Source organism: Acromyrmex echinatior, chromosome 11, assembly GCF_024713525.1.
Source record: "Acromyrmex echinatior isolate Ae372 chromosome 11, ASM2471352v2, whole genome shotgun sequence".
Classification (NCBI taxonomy): domain Eukaryota; kingdom Metazoa; phylum Arthropoda; class Insecta; order Hymenoptera; family Formicidae; genus Acromyrmex; species Acromyrmex echinatior.
The window spans coordinates 9,825,706-9,844,100 of NC_141862.1; the positions used below are offsets into that span (position 1 = coordinate 9,825,706).

Genomic DNA, 18,395 nt, shown 5'->3' on the forward strand with positions numbered 1-18,395 from the left:
GATTAATGTAATATTATATTGATACAATGTCTTGGTTCAAACTTTTCTCATCTCGAACAAAATTGAAACAAAATTTATGATTACGTAATTCCTAACTTATGTCCATTTCTCCAAGAGATAAAAAAGATTTAGATTCATTTAATTAATTAATTTTATTCTCGGTTTATCTTTTTCAAATTATAAGAATTAAAAAAAGATAGAGCAAATTGAACCAAGATTAAAGTTATTCTACATTTTGGTAAAAATGGATATTAGAACTTTGACCAAATTCTAATTAATTTAATCAGCACTATTTTAGAAAATAGATCTATTAAATTAATAAAATTATATTAATTATTATATTAATTCTATTGATGTGTATCGAAAAAAGATTAAGAACTGTGTAGAAATTTTATCCTAAACAATTCTGCCGGTCGAGTTAATCGCAGATTAAATTAAACGGAATTTGATTGAGGAACTTAAGATTGAAAACTCTGACACAATTGGATAATAAAAGGAAAACATTCCAATATCTTTTATATCAACAAGGAATATTATAAAAAAGAAGATAAAAGATCAAAATAAAATGAATATGAACTTTCTATAACATTTCCTTGCATATATTTGTACATATACATATCTATATATATGTATGACAATCAACATTGACACATTACTCTATACTTTATAATAAAAAAATAGAAAGGGAAACTTATTATATAAATGTTAATTACAAACTCTGTTACACATTTCTGGACATTGCAACAGGTAGATAAACTACAGATCTATAGTGGCAACGATTATCAAGGGAAATCTCTAATATTTCTCCCTATTACTTTGTATCAATTAATAATAATAATACAATTGTTGCATTTAAAAATGTATGGTCTGACGACTCGGATTTAACGAGATGTAGTCTTTAATAAATAAAATTTTCTCAAATATAACTTCGCGATATACGCGCATTTCTGCTATAAATAAAATCAATATCAAATAAATATCTGAAGCCAGCGATACACGAGCGGCACATTTTCTTGCTAAATTGTTCACGTTCTAGTAGATTACTAGAATTGCATCATACAGAGCACATAATTTCTAGTAATTTACTAAAATATAAGCAATCAAACAAAAAAATATACATCATATGACACTGGCTTAAGGGGATCTTAAACTGAAGGTCGAATTCCAACAACATCGTTTACCAATAAAATGCGACACATCAACGCATCTTTATATACTACTAATGTCACACACACATACACACATACATAAATTTTCGTAGAACGATACTGTATAGAATTAGATATCTAATGCCCGTTTCTACCAATGTAGATTAACTTTATTCTCAGTTCGATTTATTCTTCATCTTTTTCTAATTCTTGAAACTAGAGTCTAACTCTAAAAATTCGACGTTATTTCTTCATGTAATCTAATAGTCTGTAGACTTCAATTTCGTAAATACAGATTGTAGAACTTTTATATCAAATAAATGTCTCGACAGCTTTACACGCCATTTGACACTAAAAATGGTAAAAAGATATCAATTTCAAAACTATCGATATAAATTCCATATATATTATATTAATGGATATACTTTAATTCTGGAGAAGGAGATTTCCAAATCTGTAAAAATAATATGTGCGATATCGTTCTATGAAAATTATTACATTCAATCAAAAAATTATTGCGATAAAACAAACGACTTTAGGATCCCCTTAATGGAATATGGATGTAACATCGATGAGGAATGCTAGTTATCTATGCTAATAGAACTTTCAGGCAATAAATAACCGTATGCAATTACGTTCAGGTAACGAGTCATTAGCGTCCTAGAGAGATCAAATCGTTATGGCAGAAAGTCAGGAGGCATGTCGCTCGGCAGTGTGATGCCGAGCTTGGTTATCATGCAAGACGCAACTTTGCATCCTAATTCTAGGCAACTCTTCGGATCCCAGTGAGCCAAGACGCCGGCTAGGAAGCCAGCCGCCAGAGCATCGCCGGCGCCTGTTGTGTCCACAATAGGTGTCTTAGGCACGATGGGCTGCACCTGGATGTAACAAATATACGAAAGAATTGAACCTTCTACTGCCGCCTGTCTCTTTCGATTGTCTTTATTTATTCTCTTGATCGAAACAAACCTGAACGGATTGTCCTCTGCCCCACACGATAATCGCTGGCGCGCATCCACCGCGTGTCATGATGAATATACCATCGTCGGCCAACCAGTCCTTACTATTAGCGCTAGAAACATCCATCGTAATTCTTTTTAAACTATTCAATAGGAAAGGTATATCAACAACATCGTCGTATTTCACATTCAATGCCTGAGCTAGCGCGATCATTTCCCTCACATTACCGAACACGATCTTAGCGTGACCGACCATTTCGCAAATGGCCGCTTGATGATCCTTCAAAAGCATTAAAAAAGCTCAAGTAAACAAATGATGTATTTGTTATTTCAATTCACATAAATCAATAATTAAATTAATTGATATTAATTTGATACATGCCTCATATGATATGCTGATTATATTAATTAATATTAATAATATTTTATAACTCTCACATACCTGGAATATATAAAAAGAATTAAGATTGAACGCTACAATAATATTCTTCTCCTGCGCCCGCTTGACCAGTTCCTTGGCCACATCTAAACTGTGCGTTACGAAATAGCCTTCGATGTAAATTATTTTAATACTATCTAATTGCAGATTAGCCTTTTTAAGATCATCCAACGTATATACACTAGCTGCACCAATATTAGCAACGAGACTGCGAGACGTATCATACACAAGAGAAACGCATAATCCAGTAGGCAAAGTCGGATGTATGGTGTATCTAATAAAACAATTATAATATTATTGTAAATTTGTCATATTTTCTATAAAATGCTTAATAACGCTTTTTATTTATATGTATTACCAACCTTGCGTCTACTCCTGCAAGTCGAACTAATTTTTCTAAGATCGAACCTCTTTGATCATTTCCAAGACTTCCGTAGAAAATACTGATTTGGGACTCGTGGGTCTCGTCACAGAGCCATTGCAAGATTCTCAATGTATTCTGCGCAGATCCTCCGGGATTTGTATATTGTTCTATCCTATAGCGTATAAATTTTTCATACTTAATAAAAATTGAATATATGTATGTATATAAAATAACTACTAAGTATTCTAAAAGATTTTAAGGCGTGATCTTAAGGGATTTCTTACAAATTCAAGACAAAAACTTCATACCATATATTTGAGCTTAATTTCAAAGATACAGAATGTCAAAATTAAAAAAAAAATCATTTTTCTAAAAATTTCGAAAACCACTGGAATTATTTTAATGAAACTTTGTATATTTAAAATTTCATCAAAATAACTCGACAATTCCTGAAATTTTGGAAAAAATAAAATTTTTCCTTCAACTTTGACACTCTGTATTTTTTTAAATTTTGATTTGTGTGAGGAATCACTATTTAAAATTTTTCAGAGTACTTAGCCATCCTATATATATATATTTTTTATAAATTGTGCATACAAATAAAAGCTTAAAGAAACATTGATGCTTGTACTGTATGAAAACTTTCCAGCAACAAACATATCAACACAAGAATTATTCTATATTTTTTGCCTTATTAAATATTGAATAAAAATAAAATGATTTCTATGTTAATGTGTCTGCTGTTGGAAAAATCTCTCTCTCTCTCTATATATATATATATATATATATATATATATATATATATATACATACATTTTTCACAATAAAAATGTAATATACACATAAATGTAAATCTGTTAAATATTATTATGCTTGTTCATCATTATAAATAAATTCTACATATACTTTATCTCCAGTATTTTATTAAAATAATTTATTGAATGAAAACATAAAAATATATCTTAATTAGATGTATTCCGGACAACAAATTGAAATTAAAATGTTACAAAAAATTAAAATTTATATACAAAGCAAACATCTGTGTTCTAATAAATGTATTTATTAACTCTGATGGCAAATCCGTGATTAACTCTTGCAGATTCTTCTCGCACAACTCTGTTTCGCTGTCTATCTTAAGATTGTGCTTCTTAATCAGCTCATCATTTTTCAGTATCACAAAAATATCCAGCAAAGGATTGCCAAAGGCTATAATCGCTGGAAAATCCAATCGAGCGATGGTCTTCCGCAGTGGAATTTTCTCTACCATCTTTCGTATCAGAGAGCGTTTCAAATGTTGCTTTTAATATAGACATGTCAAGATACAAAACATTAATGAACTGATCTCATAAAAATCAAAACACACGTGTCAATCGGTAGTAAACTACTTACAAGGTCGGCAGAATATTTTGAATCATCCTAATTTGTGCTGAATAATTATAGAGAATAATTATAGCTACATGGAAATTAGGAAAGTAAAGACTGTCACCGTGAGGAACACACTAATAAAGTTATCGCCGAATTGAACAAGATACAAAGCTCTAAAATTGTGAACTACAAAAGACAACCGAGTGAACAATCGCTTCGCCTAAAATTATTCTCTCTTCCTCGTGACAATACGTCGAAAAGAGTCGCGCAACTTAAACGTGCACATCGGTCTTGCTCCATTCATTTCGGAAGTCACATCGCGCCTTGTCCGTCAGCAACTTACTCTACTGTGTATGTTACATTTCTCATCATAACCTAAATTATTCCTATATACAGAAAGAAATTTGAGAGTGGCCATTCCAGCCTTCCTCCGTCACGAAAAGCTTGAGGAGCAATGAGGGATTGCGTACAAAAACACAGAGTAAAGCCTGATGTACAATTGAAAATACAGCCAATAGGAACCGAGACTATTAGATTATAACCTATCAGAATCCGTATTTATTATAATACATGATTTCTGATAGGTTGCAATCTGTTATTCCCCATTTCTATTGCTTATATTTTAATTGTGTATCAGGTTTAAGAATTTCAACCTATCAGAAATGTACATACTAGAATGCACGGTTTTTGATAGGTTATTTCCTGTGTTATTTCTATCAAAAAAAGAAAAGAACTTGTGGTGGGAGTTGCTCTTTGTGTGAGTATGGATATTCGTAGTGGATGTGTCTTGTGGTCTGTGCAGGCTGTGGGCTGTAGATTGCATGTGCATACTTGCACGAGGTTGATTGACGTGGCTTAAACAATTTTGATGTGTATTTAAACACGATATTTTTGTCAGAATGGTTCGTAAGAAGATAGACAATCGGCTACGCGTTTTGATAGAAAATGGTGTTTCTATGGGACATAGGACACTGTTTGTCATTGTCGGCGAGAAAGCGAGGGACCAAGTGAGCCAAATAACCTTTTCACAAATTTGTTTTGTTGTTAATTCCATTGTACAGCTGCTAAAATGAATAAAAAAATTTAATCAAAAAATGTATTAATTAAGAAATCGTTTAAGAACTTCTTTATTATTTGAAGATTCTAAAAACATTTGCTTATTCTCATACAACTTAAATATTTAGATTCTAAAGCCTGAAAAAACTGTATATTCTTTAAAATATATATCTATTAAAAAACAAATATTCTTTTAGGTAGTATTGTTACACCATATGTTATCCAAGACTGTCGTTAAAGCTAGACCTTCTGTGCTTTGGTGCTACAAAAAAGACTTAGGTTTTAGTAGCCATAGAAAGAAACGAATGAAATCATTGCAGAAGAAAATCAAGTCGGGCAAATTGGACATTAACGAAGATAATCCATTTGAATTGTTTGTTATTTCAACTAATATTCGTTACTGTTATTATAATGAGACACACAGAATATTAGGTAATACATATGGCATGTGTATATTACAGGTATGTATAATTTTATCTTTTCTTGCTTATCTGTTTTACAGTTTTGTTTTAATATTATATATAATGATTTTAGGATTTTGAGGCGATTACTCCAAATTTATTGGCACGTACTATTGAAACTGTAGAGGGTGGTGGAATTATTGTATTTTTATTGCAATCTATGAACTCTTTGAAGCAGTTATATACAATGAACATGGATGTTCATCAGAGATTCCGTACTGAAGCTCATAAAGTAATAATATAACACTTTTTTTAAATATATTTGAAACATATAAAATTAATATTATATAAATTAATATATAATTTCCATATACATAGATTAATATAATTTCTTATTTATCTTATTAATTTAGGATATAGTATGTCGATTTAATGAGAGATTTTTGCTGTCATTGGCTTCATGTACTCGATGTTTAGTTGTTGATGACCAACTGAATGTATTGCCTATTTCTTCTCACAATCTAAGGATAGAACCTGTGCCTAAATCAGACGTTTTAGAGGAACAATCAAGCTTGGATACTTTAAAGGAAAGTCTGCAGGACACTCAGCCTGTATCTGCATTAATCAATTGCTGTAAAACAGTCGACCAGGTAAATTAATATAAAAATGAATTAATATTAAAACGGCTGATGGTGTTACTTTGGCTCTGCTAATCATTTCAATTTGTTTCTTTTTTTATATTAGATATGCAATCTAAAATATTAAAAATATAAACATAATACAAATAACATTAATGATAATTCTAATACTAAATAATATCAAAATAACTTTTCTAATTGAAAGCAAGAACGAAAAATTATCAAATTGGCATCACCGACAATCCCAACGAAATCCATACTATCAGTTGTTTTGGTGTTAATTGTATATACACATTGTATATAATAAAATTATTATTAAATGTATATAATAAAATTATTATTAAATTTTTTAATTTTATATTAAATATTTAAATATGATTTAAACGTTTTTAGGCAAAGGCAGTTCTTAAGTTTATAGAATGTATTTCTGAAAAAACTTTGAGGTCTACTGTATCGCTAACTGCAGCTAGAGGACGTGGAAAATCTGCTGCGTTGGGACTTGCTATCGCTGGAGCTGTTACTTTTGGATATTCTAATATATATATCTCGAGTCCTAGTCCGGAGAACTTGAACACTCTTTTTGAATTTGTCTTCAAGGGTAAATTTATTAGATTAATCGTCATTTTTTTAATGTAAGAAATCGATTGTATAAAATACAATTTATATATTCATAGGGTTTGATGCTCTGGGATATCAAGAACATCTCGACTATGGTTTAGTGCAATCCACAAATCCAGAATTTAACAAGGCCACTGTCCGCGTAAATGTATTCCGAGATCATCGCCAAACAATTCAAGTGTGTAATTCTATGTAAAAAAAAAATTAAATTTTTATATATAAATATTTTAAAAATATATCTATACAATTTATTTTGATTTGTAACAGGATATTTAGACTTTTTCACAATATTACAAATTAACATTATTTCGTTTTTTGTACAGTATATACATCCAACAGATACTCACAGGTTAAATCAAGCAGAGTTACTTGTGATCGATGAGGCAGCAGCAATTCCGTTACCCTATGTCAAAGCGATGCTTGGACCTTATCTGATATTTCTCGCGTCAACTATAAATGGGTAAAGTACTCAAACTTTCCTAGAGTATAAATAGATTATTAATTCTCATTTATTAATATTTATAGATATGAAGGTACAGGTCGGTCTTTATCACTCAAATTGCTACAACAATTGAGAACGCAAACTGCTGGGTCAAATAGCCACAATGGGAAAAATGAAAAGGAGCAAAATGAGAAAACTCTTATCGGAAGACAATTGCATGAACTTACTCTCGACGAATCAATACGTTACAAGCCGGGTGATGCTGTAGAGCAATGGCTGTGCGATTTACTTTGCCTGAATGTTACAATGCATGCCCCCATTCTTTCTGGATGTCCTCCTCCCGATATATGTCAATTGTATTATATAAACAGGTATTTTTTTTATATTGATATAAGCAATTTTTTAAAATGCTTATAAATTAAAAAATAATACATACTTCTCTCTAATATTTTTTTCAGAGATACATTATTCTCTTATCACAAGGCTTCTGAACTGTTTCTGCAGAGATTAGTCTCTTTGTATGTTGCATCACATTATAAAGTATGTATTCCATAAAAAAATATTTTTTAATGAAATTGTACTTTATTAATATTAACCTAATTAATTATTAATATATTTTAGAATACCCCTAATGATTTGCAAATGATGTCTGACGCACCTGCGCATCATCTATTCTGTCTCTTGGGACCTGTAGATTCCAACAAAAAGACTTTACCTGAAATATTAGTGGTTCTTCAAGTAATTATAATTCTATGCAATCCAAATCTAACTATCTCAATTAAAATAAATTTCTGACATTCAGACATTTTATATTTTATTAAAATAAACATTAAATGTAACAAAATTAATTTTTTTTTTAAATTATATCTTCTGAATTACTTTTATTTTATAATAAATTTATTCTATACAAAGAGATATATTTTTTACATTCTAATATAGATTTGCTTAGAAGGCCAAGTTAGCAAAACTAGCATAAACGATGGTCTCTCACGAGGTCGTAGAGCAGCGGGCGACTTAATACCTTGGACGATCGCTCAGCAATATCAAGATGAAGATTTTCCAATATTGTCTGGCGCGCGCATTGTTAGGATTGCTACACATCCTGATTATCAAGGAGTACATATTTTTTATTTATAACTTGTCGAAACTTTTCGACTTAAAATTATATGAATTTGCTAAAAGAATAATAAATTGCAGATGGGCTACGGTAATCGTGCATTGCAGCTGTTGAAGCAATATTACGAGATGAAAATGCCTAATATCAATGAAAGTGTTATAGAAGAGTCAATGACAGAAATAAAAAATGTTCCCGATGAAGCAGTTGATTTATTACAAGAAACTATCGGTAATATCCGTTTATCTACAGACATTTTCTATTTTCTATTTAAACAGAATTTCTTAATAAGTTTTTAATAGAATTCCTTTCAAAAATTAGTGTTTTAAAACACGATTTATAATATAGTAATGTTTTCTTTGCAATTGCTTGCAGAACCGCGCAGTTCGTTGCCACCGCTTCTGTTGAAATTGAGCGAAAGACATCCAGAACATCTGGATTACATTGGAGTGTCTTTCGGAATTACCGAACATTTATTGAAATTTTGGAAGCGATCCAATTTCATACCTGTGTATTTAAGGTGTGTACCAATGTATACAAGTAAAATACAAGGTCAACTAATCTCAAATTTATATGATTTTTCAGACAAACGGCGAATGATATAACGGGAGAACATTCTTGCATAATGCTTTGTAAAATCAATGTGGAACAAAATAATGATAAGTGGCTGCAAGCTTACTGGAGCGATTTTCGTCGGCGATTCCTAAGTCTGCTCTCCTATTCATTCAATACTTATACAGCGTCACTTGCATTAAGCATATTAATTAACAAAACAATATCACTGGAATCTGTCAGTAAGTGTATTATTATTTGTTATTAATTTATTATACGTAATTATTACTATTACTATATACAATACAATTATTACTATTACTATTACAAGTAAATAAATTTATTATTATTTACTTCGTACGCTAATCAACCTCTTCTAAACTAATGCATATCGTTTCGACGTGTGTTTATATATATATATATATATACATATATGACTAATTTCTCTACTCGTATACTCTGCGAAATTAAATTTAATGAAGATCTTAATTAACATGTTTATGAATCTAAATTAAACTCTAAATATCTGTTTCAGCATTGAGTAAGGAAACAATGAACGTTTACTTTACATCATACGATTTGAAACGCTTACAAATGTACAGTAACAATATGGCAGATTATCATTTGATTATGGATTTGGTGCCATCTTTAGCACGTCTATATTTCTTAAATATGATGGGAGACACTCATTTCTCAGCAGTGCAATCGGTAGGATATATTCCAAATTTATATTTTTATTTCATATTAAGTGTTTTAATTCATACTAAAATCCTGTTCTTTCTATATAACACACAATAATTTTTAGGCTATTCTACTTGGCTTGGGCTTACAACATAAAACTGTCGATAAATTGGCAGAGGAATTGAATCTCCCATCTTCACAATTGCTCGGTCTATTCAATCGTATAATACGTAAATCGATCCAATATTTCAACAGAGTCGCGGAAAAATATATCGAGAGTACTATGTTGCCCAAAGAATCGACTAATGAAGAAATAAAATTGGATCCTTTAGGTGGTCAAAATTTACGCAAGGAATTAGAAAACGCAGCTAAGGTTTGCATTTTACATAATTTATTCTTTAAATTCCCACTTATGTATATAAAAATAACATCTCTATTATAGGAATTAAAAATTAAACAAAAAGCAGAATTAGAAAAACTGAAGAAAGAAAATTTGGAGCAGTATGCTATCAAAGGATCGGAAGCGGAATGGACTAGTGCGTTATCGGGCAAGCATAGTAAACATCTTATCTCTATAAAGACTGGTGAAAAAAGAGCTTCAGTAGATGATAGCATTCAAGAATCTGACAAAAAACATACAAAGAAGAAAAAAAAACATACATAATTTTATGTATAACATGTATAACAAATAAATAAATAAATAAATAAAATGATTGACTAGTTTATAAAAATAATTCCACAAGTTTTTTGATTCATAACAAATTTGTTACATAATTATTAGAAAAATATAATATGATATACGAATATAGGTTTAATAAACATCACAGGTACTTTCTTTATAAATATTCATAACATTTTGTATCAAATGTACTAATAGCTAAAAAAATTGAAGTCTATATACATATAAAATTGTTTCTAGATTTTTTTACATAATCGTTCGTATTTTAGATCACTTTATATCAAAGAAATTATTTTCTATAATATATTTCACACACTGGCAAATTAAATTTCTTTCATGTTGTATAGAACGCGAAAGCAATTTTTCTAACAATTGATTATGATATCTACGTAGAAAAAATTTCTCATTTTTATTACTAATTACTCTGTTTGGTTCGCGGCTTTGCTTATTTTGATCTGTAACGACTGTATTTTGAAATTTATTATTTGATTCATCATCCGCATTGGTACAAGATTGTGCATTAGAAATCTTTTCACAAACTTGCATAGAATTTTCTTCATGAATTGTATTTTCTGTAATCTCATCCTGCAGATTCTCTTCCGTTTTTCTTTTCTTTATCGATACTTCTTCTGGACCATCATCTAAAGACAAAATTGATACCTTAAATTGCTTTGTACGAAAGAATATTTACACTGATAAATTAACTTTTAATAATTATTATATAAATTTCACAAGACATTCTTATATTAAAAAAATATAGATGATAAAAGGCTAATATATGCATATTCGATTATTAATAAATATTAAGATTTGCACATTTACTTACCACTATCTTCACTTTCATAATCTGCTACTAAACTAGGTAGTATAAGCGAACTGGTTACAGTTGATAAATTAGTGGGCTCTGCTGCTATTTGCGATACATATTCTGGTGTCGTAGATGCATGCGATACATCATCCTCGTCCGAAATATTATCAATATCTTTTCCACAGAAATTTGTTTGTTCCACTTGTTCATCTAAGTAAACCGCATCAGTTTCTTCTTGCAAATCAGCTATAGAAAAGAATCAGTTTTATCTAATTATCCTTTTATCATCTATATTTTGTGTATAATATAGAATAAAATTTTAAATCATAAAGGGGAGAAGTAACAGAATTATATAGTAAAAAGATTAAAATTATATAGTAAAAGAAATCCATTATTTTTCCAAATTGTATCTCGTCTACGCGTGATACAAATTACTAAAGCCATCTATTGGAAAAATAATGGATTTCTTTTTACTATACCTAATATATCGACATGACAGGTTAAAAAGTATTACGATTTGATTGTACAAATTATAAAACTTCTTTACACAATTAAAATACGCACAAAAAAGCTGTGAGACGATTGATTTAACGAGAAAATCGAAAAAAAATTAAATTATATTTAGTATCCTTGCAATTTTTTTAACTTTCTTTGATTTTCTCGCGTCAAATCGTTCATTTAGCATCGTTTTTGTGTGTATTTTAATTGTATTTTAAAAAGAATTTTAAAAAGAATTTTATAGAATCTGTACAGCCAATTCGGAATTCTTTTTAATCTGTAATATCGATAATTCTGTCACTTTAGGATCCTCTTAATATAAACTGATTAGATTATAATTTATATAAGCTAAATTTTATAAATTACATAATTGATTTAACAGAAAAATAGAAAAAATAGAATCAAAATATCAATAAATTTAATACATTTGAAAGATCTCAATTTTTTCTGTGTGCTAACATTGTAAAGCAAATTATATTCATAACAAATGTATTCCCATAACTTACTTATTCCAGCAAATGGGCGTAAACCTCTATATGTTTCTTCTATACGGATACAATTGCTGTTGGTTTCGCGTGTGTGCCGTTTGCGAGGCTTGCGTTTTTTCTCACGTACGTTCGTCGTTTTATTTGTTTTCGATCGTATATTATAATTCTGCTTGATTATTTCTCCCCTTTGTACTTTTTCTAGCTCTTCTGCCTTACGTAATTTTATGTTGTCTTCAGTGGGATACTTCCTGTTTTTTTTTATTCAGAAAAAACAAATTTTTGTTACTTGTGCTTACTAATGCATTTACATTTTGATATTTATTGAACTTACTTTTTCCGTTCTTTTATCCATTTTTCAATATCTTCTGGTGTCGATAAATTCTTCAGTTTTTGGTACAAACCAGAACGATGCTGCATACTAATATGTTTTTGAACGAGTGAAGGATGCGCCGAAAATATGCAGCCATCAATCCCACAAACCATGTGTATACGTTTATGATCAGAGAGATCATCTTCGGATGGGAAATCTCTATCACAGACCTCGCAATAATAAGTCTTGTTGTCGTCGTCAGAACTGACATAATTTTCATCTCTCATATCGTATAGATCTTCACTATCTGGATACAGATGAGCCTAAAAATCGTCACCTTCCTTTTTCACACGAAGATCTTAGTATACATTTATTTGCTCGTAACATATCAACAATACGTTGCATTCTTAATTTTATGTTTTACAATTTATTGCACAATTTGTATTCCATTTATCTTTAGTTATAAGCAAATATAATACCATAATCTTGTACTGTACATCTATTATTAATGATTACCTTCAATAAATAATTATTGTTTATAATATCTGAAGCTATGGAGTATTCAGCCGGGGTATTCAGAAATTCTATATACATAAATATATTTACATATGCGAGGCAGCAAGGCACAGATCTTCCTTTCACTATTTACTCCTTTTTAGACTATTTAAATAGTTATAAATTTGCACATATTTTGTCGAAGCATACAATAATAATATGCACATCTTGTGTACTTTACTTGCGACATCAAAAGCTCATTGAAATATTTTATAAATTATATATAATAATAAAATACAAAAAAATCTTTATAATCGCAATTGTATTTTTCTGTATATCATAAATATTAATAATGTGTATACGTGTTAACGCATTTCTATTTACATTTCATATATTAGGATGAAATTTATGCATGTATCATAAGCTTGCATCAATCACTGCTTCATTAATCTCTTTAAATGTAAATTATTAAATTCACAAAAGATTATTTTCATATTTCAGAACGATTATTTCAACACGTATCATTTGAGTGATTTATAATGATAGAATGATGGGGAACGTCAGAGAATTAGAACTTATAGAAATATGATTTATTCTTATAATACTTATTTCAATTACAAATTCATTTTTTTTGTCATTGTATATTATATTTTCTGGAAATCATTTGTGAAACAAACAAATACCTTAAATATGATACATATATAATCATGATCATTTATAAAAGTGATATTACTAACTAACAGAGCCACAAGCTATGTCAGACTTTTTTGTTCACATTAAAATACGCGTTTCATGTAAATAATCTATAAATTCAATATAATCTATAAATTTATTTATTTTAATGTCGCAGATTAGATACCGTAATTCTGTAACTATTTCTTATACATAATATAGCTTGCGACACTGTATATTGGCCATGTATACTAGACATGGAAAAAAACTTTGAGAAAAATTTATTCACAAGCGGCCAGTTTTTACATGCCTAATAAAAAATTATTACATCTAGTTAACTGTCATATTACAAGTGTTTAAGTAATGAACTATATCCAACATTATGTCCATATGAGTAGATACATCAATATATAATATATAAAAAAAGAAATGAAGTAATTCTCACAATGGCCTAATTGCTCTAAAAACTATTTCAACTAGCTGCTACTTTCTCAACATTATTTCATCAGTACGTTTTTAAATAACATATACTTATGATGTAAAATAATACAAAAGATATATGATTGTTATGTTGCAAAAATTATGAAGAAAGAGGTGGAGTGTATCTACATATATCAAGATCTTATATAACTTAGCGATACGAGTAAAAAAATTTGCTAGATATCAAAATATAAGGATCAAATCGTTCTGAAGTTTGAAAACAGATGGTTGTGTATCATTTGAATTATATAACTCTTTAATAGGAGGAGTAGCCTCTTAAGCTTAAGACTGTGCCTGTTTGCTGGAAGGCTGCGTCTCCTCCTTTTGCTCCGTTTGTTCTGATTGTTCAGTTGAATTCACAGTTTTCTGAACACCCCTGGATTCATTCGTATTGCTATCATCTGTTTTCTGATTACCCTGTAAAACCAAAGTAAGCCATCAACGTTGAAGGAAACACGCCGGATTTTTGTCGCACAATGACTACATATGTTTATAGAATATGTGTTTAGAATTAAAAAATGTACATCTTATAATAATATATTTGCTATTAACTCATTCCCCTATCTTGTCTATTAATTTTTATTGCACATTTGTCATTGGAGAAACAAAATGTACAGTGTCTTTATGTTCCATAGAAAAAATATAAATCTAGGATGCACTGTAATATCTCGCGACTTTTCAAAAAATATACCTGTTTCACTTTGTATCAACTCATGCCATACTGTTATACATGCTATATATTTTTTATTATAATATAATAAATCAATATTAAAAGAAAAATATCATACTCAATAATTAGAAAGGTTGTAACTTACTTATTAAAAAATCAATCAATTTATGCTTTTATTTTTCTAAAATAAGACAAATTATTGCACTATCCCTTATTCTTAATTAAAAAAAAAATAATTATAGTAAATTTTGTTTTTCATGTACAATGAAATAGCATGCAAAAGATTGCTGTGCAAGTTATTTTCATTCATATAATAATTTGTGCATATATAATACATAAACTGATTAACACATACGTAAACATACACACATCCATTACCACATACACATTTTAAAATAATTGATAAATTGACATCAAGTGATATAGACAAAGAATAAAGACAGAAAATAAAAGTGTCACTAAGATATTGGATAAAACAAGCAAAGTAGAAAGAAATTTTATTGCAATCATATGCTATATTAATTCTTTCTCTGAAAAAGTTTAAAACTTAAAATAAAAAATATTAAAATAATTTTGACATACAGTAACAAAAACGATACCTGTTCGGGATGCTTTGCAAGGTACTCATTTTTCGCATCTCGTATCATCCTCGTTACTTTATTTCGAAGATCCTTAAATTCCTCCCATTCTACTGCATCTTTGTTCTTTTTTGCTTTAGCATACAGTTTGTTTTTTCTTTGAATCTCATTACGAATTTCATCTGTCATCCATGGTTTTTTTAATTCTAATTCCTAAATAATTATATATCTTCAATAAGATTTAAATCAAAAACTTAATAACTAATACAAAATTTTTTTTAGAATTTAATTACATACGTTACTATTATATACCATAAAAGAAGAATTTAATCTTGTAAAATTAGTTTTCGAATGTAACAAAAATATATAATACATACATTATATAAACATTCTAGAAACGCTCTTGCTTATATATAAATCTATACTGTCAGGAATAAATACATGATCATTAAATCAAATAAACCAAGAGCTCGTTTATAACATTTTTTTTAAGACTAATGTGATTCAAGGATAAAAGCAACTTTAACAACACAACGAAGGCCAGAGTACATACTTCAATCTTGCTTTTCTTAGGGTTACCCGTTTTGCCCTTGGCATTTCCGTTGCCTGTATTGTATCTGATCCTGATAGGCGGCATCATCTGCGGTAACGGCGGCATCCGTCGCGGCCAAGGTCGCATGGGAGGTCCGCGTGGTAATCGCGGTCCCATCGACGGCACGATGGGCGCCATGCCGCGCGCTCTGGGACCACCGGGGAATCTCGGCAGCATGCCGTTAGGCCGAGATACGCCGCCGACAGGCCGTGGTGGTGGTGGCGGCAATCTCTGCCGCGGTCCACCCGGACCGAACATCGGATTTAACGGCGGCGGTAACATCCTCGGTGGCATGCCATGCGGCGGTGGCGGTGGTGCTAGTCTACCCGCGAATCTGGGCGGCGGAAGTTGCCGTGCGCCGGCCGGCGGCAATCTGGGCGCCATAAGAGGACCTCTGTTCAATGGGCTCATAATTCTTTTGATACTTTTCACCTGTTCTCAGAACGGAGTTTCTTCTTCTGACGAACGAGGCCGCGCGAATTTGATCTCCTTCCGACGTTTTCTCTACGGTTTAACGGTATAATCGCGAATTCGCTCTCGCACGTCTAGCACGAGGTTATGAAACGGCGACACGCGACACGCGACACGCGCGCGAATCGCACCGACACGAAGTTGTTCGCGTTTCGTCACTTGATCGCCCAAGCAAAAATTATCGGAAAGCGTATCACTCGAAGAGCAAATACATCACATTCGCTTTCTCTTGATTCGGGAAACTGTTGTGAGAAGCAATATGAAATTTAAATAGGATCTGTATACCTGCCACTGCCCTCAACTTGCTCCTTACAATGGTGCAGTTACACTAGTAGTTTCAACATGATTCGCATGTGCACTCGTGCGTTCATAAATGCATCCCCTCCGCTCTCGTAATTCCAGGACGTTTAGGAGCTTCGCACAATAAAAGAAAACTAGGAACATAGAACAGAGAATAAGAATTTCAACCTATCAGAAACAGTGTATTCCACAATACATGATTTCCGATAGGTTGAAATTCTTATTCTCTGTTCTCCCTATTCCTTTTATTATACGGAGCCCCTACGATTATAGTTATGGTCTACTTAAAATCAGAAAAGCTTTGTTCATTTTGATGCAACGCTTTAAGCGTCATTTTATTCTTATTGTTTTTAAATATTAAACAAGGATATTGATGCTTACAAGCGTCGTGAGCGAATACAATCACAATGAAAGCACAAGCAATGAGAACAACAAATTTCAATCTATCAGATACTATGTATGCTAGAATGGATGCTTTCTGATTACTTCCTGTTCCTGCGTGTTTCTGGCTTTTATATCCTACTGGACGTGATGGAAGAAAGTGACGAATCCAATGAAATCCAATGAAATCCAACGATATCCAATGAAAGCTCTGCTTTGTCTCACGTGATGATGTAAAGCAAAGCTCTCATTGGATATCGCTCATCGTAAAAAATTGACCAATCATAGTCGAATGTGAGAAAAATAATTGAATGAAATTTAATTTTCAGCATTCAATAAATAAAAAAAATATTATCATAACAATATAAAGATTTATCATATTATATTATCACTGTATTATTATTGTTAAAATATCAATTATTTAGCGCATCATGGATTAGATAGACAAAGAGATCTTTTTTTGTAATCTACATTCGTAAAGTATGATAATCTTTTTTATGATTGTCCTGTTATTTGTCGATAATATTATATTTCGAAACAAAGTTTTGCAATTTCTTGCGATCCTCTGCAGTATCTACAATTAATTCTTTTAATTTTAATTATTCCAGCAATTTTTAAACATAATCTTACAAAAAATAAAATCCAAAAAATAATATAAAATTAGAAACAGACATCGATCATAATTCAATCAAAAAAGTTATCAATACTTACTATTTCCCATACAGCATAGAAAAATTGCAAAAACATTACAGAATAATTCTATTGGAACATTGTAATATTGCATGGTGATAATATTGCGAAACGTTGCTAAATCATTGCTGCAAGATTCCAACAATGTTAAGATGTCCGCTTTTTGTTATATTGCAACGAAACGTTCCAGCAATATTGCAATGTAATGTATTTGGATAAATTTCTTATGAAGACTTTAAAATAAAAATTATTTTCTGTACATACATCTCACTAACTTTAATTTTTTTACAACTCGCATTTCTAGTAATATGTGCTTTCTATAAAGCAATTTTTTTATGATAAAATCATAAAATATTCCAATAAATGTAGTATTAATTTTGAAGGATAAATTTATTCATAAGGATAAAGCATGTATGTATGTGCCCCGAACAAATTATAAATATTATCCACATTAGTATAATAATACAGTGTAACAATACTTGGTAAGTTAATCATGGATTAAGTTA

The 18,395-nt window shown here is 30.4% G+C and overlaps 3 protein-coding genes across 4 annotated transcripts; 1 reads left to right on the top strand and 2 right to left on the bottom strand.

Annotated features, from left to right (window-relative positions):
• Positions 1-577: 577 nt before the first annotated feature.
• On the bottom strand, positions 578-4,755 carry LOC105148481 (Adenosine kinase 3). The gene is made up of 6 exons (XM_011060248.2): positions 4,300-4,755; positions 3,978-4,207; positions 2,909-3,082; positions 2,550-2,820; positions 2,118-2,387; positions 578-2,026 (listed from the first exon to the last, which is right to left on the bottom strand). The coding sequence occupies exons 2-6, from the start codon at positions 4,175-4,177 to the stop codon at positions 1,826-1,828; spliced, it is 1,116 nt and encodes a 371-aa protein (XP_011058550.1). The 5' UTR covers positions 4,178-4,207; positions 4,300-4,755; the 3' UTR covers positions 578-1,825.
• A 269-nt stretch (positions 4,756-5,024) lies between these two features.
• l(1)G0020 (RNA cytidine acetyltransferase l(1)G0020) lies at positions 5,025-10,511 on the top strand. The gene is made up of 17 exons (XM_087410861.1): positions 5,025-5,282; positions 5,529-5,792; positions 5,866-6,024; positions 6,146-6,382; positions 6,764-6,968; positions 7,045-7,166; positions 7,312-7,448; positions 7,514-7,801; positions 7,889-7,970; positions 8,052-8,168; positions 8,370-8,546; positions 8,628-8,775; positions 8,920-9,064; positions 9,130-9,338; positions 9,632-9,804; positions 9,902-10,150; positions 10,220-10,511. The coding sequence occupies exons 1-17, from the start codon at positions 5,175-5,177 to the stop codon at positions 10,439-10,441; spliced, it is 3,042 nt and encodes a 1,013-aa protein (XP_087266987.1). The 5' UTR covers positions 5,025-5,174; the 3' UTR covers positions 10,442-10,511.
• A 59-nt stretch (positions 10,512-10,570) lies between these two features.
• Positions 10,571-16,873, bottom strand: LOC105148480 (nuclear FMR1 interacting protein 1). Of its 2 annotated transcripts, XM_087410862.1 has the most exons (7): positions 16,009-16,873; positions 15,477-15,668; positions 14,502-14,624; positions 12,582-12,883; positions 12,269-12,498; positions 11,283-11,510; positions 10,571-11,097 (listed from the first exon to the last, which is right to left on the bottom strand). In XM_087410862.1, the coding sequence occupies exons 1-7, from the start codon at positions 16,456-16,458 to the stop codon at positions 10,727-10,729; spliced, it is 1,896 nt and encodes a 631-aa protein (XP_087266988.1). In that variant the 5' UTR covers positions 16,459-16,873; the 3' UTR covers positions 10,571-10,726. The 2 variants fall into 2 exon arrangements, with proteins under 2 accessions (XP_087266988.1, XP_011058549.2); XM_011060247.2 differs by lacking the exon at positions 14,502-14,624 and having other exon boundaries at positions 16,009-16,872.
• Between the last annotated feature and the right edge of the window lie 1,522 nt (positions 16,874-18,395).

What these genes read in the sequence shown, in the direction of transcription:
- LOC105148481 (XM_011060248.2), bottom strand. Translation starts at nt 4,177, where the DNA reads ATGGTAGAGAAAATTCCACTGCGGAAGACCATCGCTCGATTGGATTTT. An exon ending in ATCACGGATTTGCCATCAGA is followed by an intron (nt 3,083 to 3,977) that starts GTTAATAAATAC and finishes TATACGCTATAG; the next exon opens with GATAGAACAATATACAAATC. An exon ending in CTTGCAGGAGTAGACGCAAG is followed by an intron (nt 2,821 to 2,908) that starts GTTGGTAATACA and finishes TTGTTTTATTAG; the next exon opens with ATACACCATACATCCGACTT.
- LOC105148480 (XM_087410862.1), bottom strand. Translation starts at nt 16,458, where the DNA reads ATGAGCCCATTGAACAGAGGTCCTCTTATGGCGCCCAGATTGCCGCCG. An exon ending in CTAAGAAAAGCAAGATTGAA is followed by an intron (nt 15,669 to 16,008) that starts GTATGTACTCTG and finishes ATAATTATTTAG; the next exon opens with GAATTAGAATTAAAAAAACC. An exon ending in TTGCAAAGCATCCCGAACAG is followed by an intron (nt 14,625 to 15,476) that starts GTATCGTTTTTG and finishes TTGGTTTTACAG; the next exon opens with GGTAATCAGAAAACAGATGA.